Raw genomic sequence first — 8,207 nt, forward strand, 5'->3', positions numbered from 1 at the left:
CAATGGTTTTTTGAGACAGGGTCTCACTTTTTAGTTCAAACTGCCCTTGAACTCAGTATGCAGCCCAGGGTGGCCTTGAACTCTTGCTTGAGCCTCTTGCTTGAGCCTTCTGAGTGGTGGGATTATAGGCATGTGGCACCACATCTGATCCACTGTAGTCTTCTAAATCTGTTTTATGAATTGGTTTGTTGAAATTAGGTCCTAAAAAAAGGCTTATATACTGCAATTGTCTTTTTTCCTTTCTTTGTAATACTGGGGATTGAAACCAGGGTCTTTGCATTAGCTACATCCCTTAGCCTTTTTTTATTTTTATTTTTTAATTTTAAAATTTTTAGGTATCAGAATTTGAACTCGGGACTTTACACTTGCCAGGCAGGCTCTTGTGCCCTAGCTATATCCCTAGCCCTATTTTTATTTTTAAATTTTAAGGCAAGGTCTGACTAAGCCACCAGGTTGCCCAAATGGGTCTCTAATTTTTACTTTTTCCTGCGTTGGCTTCCCAGAGTGCTGGGTTTACAGGCCAGTACTGGGGTTTACCCAGCTTGCAGTTGTCTGTTTTAATCTAGAGCAGTGATGGCGAACTTTTTAGAGACTGAGTGTCAAACTGCAACCCAAAACTTACGGCAAAGTGCTAACAGTGCAATTAAACATGAGTACTGAGGTTTTAGTTTAGAAGAAACAGCATCTTTTCTCTTCAGAGAAAAACACAGTAACACACATGCCAAAGGTTTGCCACAACTGATCTAGAGCCTTGTTCTCCAAAAGGAATGGAATGTGAACTGTGTATGTCATATAAAATCTTCTAATATCCACATTTTTAAAAAAATATAGTGAAAACAAGCACATTTATTTATTTATTTATTTATTGTGGTACTGGAAATCAAACACAGGACCTTGTACTTGCCAGGCAGGTGCTGTGAAATAAGTAAATTTATTTAACTCAGCAAATCTGAAACAGTATTTTTGTGTTAATTAATAAATAAATTATTGATGAGATTTTCATATTTTTTTCATACCAGGTAGTTAAGGTTTGGTATGTTTTTTCATTGAAAGTATGCCTGAGTCAGCTGGGCGTGGTGGCACATGCCTGTAATCCCAGCACTCAGGAGGCTGAAGCAGGAGGATTGTTGCAAGTTGGAGACCAGCCTGGGCTACAAAGTGAGCTCAAGGCCAGCCTGAACTGCATAGTGAGACCCTATCTCAAAAAGACAAAAAGCCCCCAAAAAACCGAATGTATGCATGAGTCTGGACTGACCACATGTGGCAGGTGGCGAGCTCACTGTAGCCAGCAGGTCTAAGCTTCCCTTTCCTGTTTGTTTTGTTTTTTTCATTACCCACATTCTGAATGCTGCTGATTGCTAATATTCCTCTATCGTGTTTCCTGCAAATTGATAGTCACATCTGGAACATTGTTGGTATCACTTGATTAGATTTAAGTTTGTTGGTTTGTTTACTCTTTTCTTTTTCCTTTCCTTTGTTTTTCCTTTTCCTTTTATTTTCATTTGCTATTTTTTCCCCTTCCTTTCCCATTTCTCCTTCTGCAACAATACTTTGTAACTGAAGTTTGTGTTTCCTGCCCTTTCTTTTTCAAAGAGGTTAACAGTTGGCCTATGCTTTGTATCTAGAAGCAGAACTGAGCTCTTACACCCCCTAAAGTCTTCACTGTGTTTCTAACTGGATTATGTTTTTCCGTCTTGCCTCTAGGATTGGTTCGTGGTAAACCCAACAACAACAAAAAGCTTTGAAAAGCTGATGAAGATAAAGCAGAGACAGCAAGAAGAAGAAAAGCGCAGACAGCAGCACAGGAGCAGGAGGTCACTAAGGAGGCTGCAGCAGCCTGGCATTGAGCTTCCTGAGACCCAGCTGAGCCTTAGAGTAGGGAAGGATCAGAGGAGGAATAATGAGGAACTGGTCGTGTGGACCTCCTGTAAGGAATCAGAGCAGGAGCCTGTTGCAGCCCAGGTGCAGAAAACAAAGCCCCCAAAGACGAACCATAAACGAGGAAGGAAGTAGGCAGTCAGTGAAAGCACTCCTAGGAGAGTGGAGGCGATGCTGTTGTCAGGGGACCTGTGTGGGGAGGCCTGAGTCACGGGGCTGAGTGAAGATGCTTGCAACTGTCCGTGCAAGGCTGTGACTTCTCAGCTCCTTCCTCCTGTGTAAATGTCACTGTCTTCCCTATTTATTCACTCTCATTCCTTCCCCAGACCCCTCGTAGCAGGATTTTCTACTATTCTTCATGGGAGTCCTCCTGTTTTTCTCTTTCTTGCCCAAAGAGATCCCTCCTAAGGCCAACTGTAGGCCCCTCTTGCCCTGTACAAGACTAAGAATGGTGTTTACTTGTCCTTCCCTTCCTGAGGTTCAAATGTCCTTGGAAGCTCCATTGATTTAGTAGCCACTCCATTGTGTAACTTACAAAATAATTTCAAACTACTTTTTAAAAAGAGACATCGGTTTATCATTTTGTATTTGTAATACAAGCAGCCTTGAGGCTAGAACTGTTGTTGGTTACTTAATAGGGTTACCCCGAATCCTTGGGAAGGAAAACTTTGCAGAAGCTGTTTGCCCTCAGTATGATTTTAGGATTGAAAGAAAAACAAAGGCTCAGCATGAAAAAGCTAGAACCTCCTTCCCTTGGTTACATGGGAGGTGCTTTTTCTGTATGAAGTAGTGGTGATTAACTAAATCCACGGGCGTGAAAAGCAGTCTGAGGAGTAATGTGTCCCAAATAGTAAAATGACTAGAAAGAAAAGAGTAGAAGATGTAATAGAAGTCAGCTCATCTTTCCTGGGACCCAGAGCCTCATATGTTGCTGTGATCAGTGCCCTCCCAAAGCCTGTTTTTGCTTCCTCCGTTTTAAAGGTTGTGAGTGTCACTGTGCCCCTGGTGTTTTGACACAGCGCCTTGGTACACCTGGCAGTGCCAGTAAGATTGGAATCCAAGGTGCACTTCCCTTCTCCCTGGACTTTACCTCACTTGTTTATCCACACCTTGCCAAGTCCTCCCCGGTCCTTTACCTAACCTCTGTCTCTTTGAATTTTCTGAGAATATTGTCCTTCTGTCCTCTTTTATATATGGAGTTCTGTCCTCTTTATAGTCTGAGACTTTGACACCAGATGGGAATATCTGGAGCTGGAGAGAAAACATCTTCACCTGTCCTCCTGCCTACCTGGTAATGCTTCATGGGCTCTTTCCCTGGGAGGGTGGCTTTTTCTGGAGCAGTGTTTAGAGAAGCCTTGTCGTGTTTATAAGTTCTCTTTTTGCGTAAACATTGGTCTTAAACGTTCTTACTGATTTTGTGGCATATGTCACTTAAAAATTAACCTTGCTGTGGGCAAACACTACTTTTTTCCAAATCTGAAAAGCTAAGGCCACCCTTTGACCCTGTATTCTCTCTGCTCCTCTGAATAGCTTTAACATGTGGGCTTTTGTGAAGACCACACTCAAACCTGAATTAGAGACTGCCAGAGCAGGTAGGAAGTAAAGGAAAGTGGGATGCACACTACATCTTCATTGGCAGTTGTGCCCTTAAAGACATTTCAGCAGATGAAGGTTGTCAGGGAGGAGAAATGGAGAGAATGTGTAACTTTCTGGTGAGTAGGAGTTGGGGTATGTTTGGCGATGACAAAAGAAATAAATGACTCTCACTTAGAATGTTGTTTCCAGTTCTTTGATTCTGATCTGCTGCCTGACTCCCTGGTATGACTGGCTGGAAATGGAGATGAGTTTGAAATAAGCCCCACACTCAGCCATCTCAGGAGTCCTTTGGCTCCTGAAATCTGGTTGAAGCGAACAATTTGTGGCTAACATGGATTGGTACAGGAAACCTGTCTGTCTCCTCCAGGGCCCTCGCAGCCCTCCTTTTTCTTTCCCATGGCCTGGCAGTAGCTCGGCTCCCTGCGGCTCACCCTAATTATACTACTCACTTAGAGTAACATAAACTGACTTGGTGCTATTGAGTGGTTGAGTCATACAAAGTTTAGTGCACGGTTTGGAATATAAGTGGATATACCCTCTTTGAAAGTAATATGGCAGTATTTAGTGAAGTTGAAGATATACCCTAAGACTCAGCTTGAGTCCTGGGTATGTGCACAGGAACTCCTCTCTCTAGTTGTACCAAGGAGATGAACCGAAATAATGATTGCAGTACAGTTTTCATTAGTGAGGTACTAGGAATGTGCATCAAAGACCATGACCTGCCCATGACATTCTCATCCTCTGAGGTTCTAGGCTGATGGGCTAGACTACATGTCCCACTTGTTCCCTTTCCGCCCTGCGTGTGGTAAAGGTGAGTAGCTAGCTCACTGCTCTTCCCTGGAAGGGAGGAGTAGTGATGCTTGTTGCTTCCTGGCTCACACTCTGAAGAGAGAAAGTGTGACTCTGCTTTCTTTTCTCTTCTGCCTGCCAGATGCAGAGGGTGTTGAGTGCCTAGGGGATGGGAGAGCACAAAACAGAAATGGTTGCCTCCCTGGATCACCCCTAAGGAGAGCCACTGGCCAGCCAGCAGCATGTCTCTTGAGTCTGTTATATGAGCAAAAAAGAAGCGTCAGCCATTTGAGATGATACACATCCCTGGGTCTTTTTGTTAGCCTACTCTAACACTTGTGTCCATTTAGAAGAATGGGCAAATTGTCATGTAGTCACAGTGGAATACTCAGGTTCCCAAAATTAATGGTTTTGTCATCACTGTGTTTAGAAGCATGCAAAAACTGCCCTGTGGAAATGCACAGAAATGGTAAGCAGCAAGTTTAAGATCTGGGATTCAGAGGGCCTTCAGTTGAATTTGTAATGTTTTAAATTTTTTAATGGGTACTGGGGATTCAACCCAGGGCCTCATCTATGCCAGGTGTCTACCACTGAGCTATAGCCCATCCCTTTTTTACAATTTATTTTCAGGTACGGGTGGTGGTGCACAACTGTAATCCCAGCACTCGGCGAGGCTGAGACAGGAGGAGGGTCACAAGTTTGAGGCCTGTCTGAACTACACAGAAAGACCTTGTCTCAAAAAAATAAGAATAAAAATAAGTAAGATAGTTAAGATGGTCTCACTAAGCTCAGGTTGGCCTTAAACTTGCCATCCTCCTGCCTCAGTTTCCAAAGTAGCTGAGATCACAGGTGTGTGTTATAAAGTCTTATTCTTGAAAACGGATAATGGGTTGTAGCTTTTTATGTTTTTTATATCTGAAATACTTTTTAATAACAGTTCATACTGAAAATGTGTTTTATCTACCTCCTTTTAAAAAGGGAACGCTAAACATTTTACTTCTGTTTCAACTTAATCTTCGATTTTTTCCCTCATTCTGTAGGAATGTTTTTTTCCTTTTCTCTGCCTGTCCTTTCTCAGCTTCATCTTCCTCTCTACCTGTATCCTCTGATCATTCCCCACCTACGCTTTGGCCACTGGTACCTTTCTGTTCTCCACTCACTCCTGTTTTCAGGCCTGTGTCCCACATGGATGTATTTGGATTGGCTCTTGCCTCTGCCTGGAATGTTTTCTAACCCAGTTGTTTCCACTGCAGGCTTCCTTTTATCATTCCAGTCTTGCATAGTTGTTATCTCACTCAGTTTCTGCAACATCGTGTCCCTTTGTAATTTCTTCATAGCAAAGCAGACAAAATGTAGATTGACATTTTAGTTGGTCAACTCACTGTTCATGTGGAGATAAAGATTTTGGAGTACCTTACTAGATATCCACTCTTTCCTGTCTTAGAGGAGCAGCCATGGGAAAGCTCTGTGATGAAGAAATACAAAGATACTGTGACCAGGTAAATTTCTCGCTCCTGAATTAGATATCTGGGACAGCAGGGGCTGGGTGTGCGGTGAAGTCCTAAGTCCTCACCACTTTCCCACTCCTTCCACCTTCCTAAAAGTTTACATCCACAAGGACTAGAACATGAGGTTAGTCTCAGAGACAGAGCTGTCCAATTTCTGTCTTTATTTTTAGCTCATAAGTTGGATATTCAGGTGAAGGGAACTGCATATTATCTAGAGCCGTATTTCTGCATTAAAACTAATTTTTTTAAATACTAGTATAAGATATGCAAGAGTGGTAAATAGAAGAGTGATAACAGAAAATTCAGCATATTGGAATAATAATGAAATAAATTATAACTATGTAAGTTTTTAACTTTTAATAACAAAAAATTGTTTTCAATCAGTTAACATTTAACCAAAAATGTTAAAGCTAGAATGAAAGGTGCAGGAAAGAACTATTTTTTTTAAATCTAATTTTAAAGAAATTTTTTTGTCTTTTTGAGACAGGGTTTTTCTATGCAGTTCAGGCTGGCCTTGAGCTCACTTTGTAGCCAAGGTTGGCCTTGAACTCACAGGCCTTCTGCCTCAGCCTCCCCTGTGTTAGGATTACAGGCGTGAGCCACCATGCCTGACTATAAATTCATTTTATCTAGGAATCAGACTGAAAATTCAGGAAACTGAAATTTTCATTCCTAATCATCTCTGGAAAACAAAGTTGATTCTGTTTCTCTGTTGAATTAAATATGGGAATATATTCCTATATTGGCTTTTATATTCTAATAAATCACAGACTAGCCTCAGCCTGTCATGCATGCAAAATATACAACCCCACTAAATAAGCGTACACTAATGGTTTCTGGCTGGGCAGGATGACCTACACTTACAATCCCAGCACTTGGGAAGCTCAGGCAAGATAATGGCTGCAAATTCCAGGCTAGTCTGGGCTACAGAGTGAGGTCAAGGCCAGCCTAAACTACATAGCAAGACCTGTCTCATGAAAGAAAAGTGATTCCTTTTTGTATTATATGTGCATAAATACGTGAAGGATACCAGTTACTAAAGGAATTTTGTATATTACAAAGTGCATGCATAAGAAAAACTAAATGACCTAAAATGAAATGTTTACTATAAATAATTTTTATTGCCATTTTAGAATTAGTTATAAGTGCTGCTAAAGAAATGCATGGCACGCCAGGGTTATAGCTCAGCAGCACAAGTGCCTCTCTGGCAAGTGCAAGGTCCTGAGTTTGACTCCTGGTATCAAAAAAGAAAAGGAATGGCACAAGACTTTAAAATAAAAAAAAGTCCAGCTGGGCCTGGTGGCGCATGCCTGTAATCCCAGCACTCAGAAGGTTGAGGCAGGGGGATCATTGCGAGTTTGAGACCAGCCTGGGCTCCAAAGTGAGCTCAAGGCCAGCCTGAACTGCATAGTGAGAGACCCTGTCTGAAGAAGACAAAAAAAAAAGTCCAAATATTTTTAAGCTTTTAAAATGCCATTTCAAGTTAGTAGAGACTTTAAGGATAGTTTCATTTTTAGCATTTGTGACACTGAGGCTGGTACAATGGTTTATTAATTATGAGTCCTACAGTGGGAGTAGCATCCCATGTTTTAACATCAGTCCTCTGGGGAAAATCAACTTTTTGGTTTTCTAGAAATTAAGAAAAATTCAAAATAATTTTCCATGGTGGATATTTTACCCTAGTACCCTTAAATCCAAAAATCTTCCTAATTTTATTCAGTGCTTAAAAGTATTTGCACTAGCCAGGCGTTGTGGTGCACACCTGTAATCCCAGCACTCAGGAAGCTGAGGCAGGAGGATTGCCATGAGTTCGAGGCCAGCCTGAACTACACAGCAAGACCCTGTTTCAGAAAAAAAAGTATCTGCATCAGTTTTCTTAATTTAGGAATTTGAATTTTTTTTTTAATTGGGGAGGCAGGTATACAGGGGTTTGAGCACAAGGCCTTTGCCATGAGCTAACTCCAGCCCCAATACTTATATGTCTGTCTTTTTTTTTTTTTTTTTTGTCTGAGGCAGGGTCTTGCTACGCAGTTCAGGCTGGACTTGAGCTCACTTTATAGCTCAGGCTGGTCTTGAACTTGTGACGATCCTCCTGCCTCAGCCTCCTACATGCTGGGGTTACGGGTGTGCGCCACCACGCCCGGCTATTTGTCTGTTTTTATTTGTTTAATTTATTTTGTTTTTTTCGACATGGCCTGTAGTTCATGCTGGCCTCGAACTCAGTATGTAGCCCAGGCTGGCCTCAAACTCATGGTAATCCTCCTGCCTCAGCCTCCTGAGCTCTGAAATCACAGGTGTGCACCACTATACCTGGGCTCTGTTTTATTTTGAGACAGGGTCTTGCTAAATTGCCCAGGTTAGGCTCAAATGTGAGATCCTCTTGCCTCAGCCTCCCAAAATACTGGGATTATTTGCATGTATCACAGCTCCTGGTTT

The 8,207-nt window shown here is 41.9% G+C and overlaps 1 protein-coding gene across 2 annotated transcripts in view; it reads left to right on the forward strand.

Annotated features, from left to right (window-relative positions):
• The window catches only part of Znf512 (zinc finger protein 512), a gene marked incomplete in the record, with an annotated part of 45,550 nt that extends 41,899 nt beyond the window's left edge, over window positions 1-3,651 (forward strand). For both annotated transcript variants that reach the window (XM_013522662.1, XM_013522661.1), the window contains 1 exon segment: window positions 1,705-3,651. In XM_013522662.1, the coding sequence (XP_013378116.1) occupies window positions 1,705-2,013 (309 nt within the window).
• Between the last annotated feature and the right edge of the window lie 4,556 nt (window positions 3,652-8,207).

The sequence above is a fragment of the Chinchilla lanigera genome, unplaced genomic scaffold (assembly GCF_000276665.1).
Source record: "Chinchilla lanigera isolate Chin_1 unplaced genomic scaffold, ChiLan1.0 scaffold00068, whole genome shotgun sequence".
NCBI classification, from domain to species: Eukaryota; Metazoa; Chordata; class Mammalia; order Rodentia; family Chinchillidae; genus Chinchilla; species Chinchilla lanigera.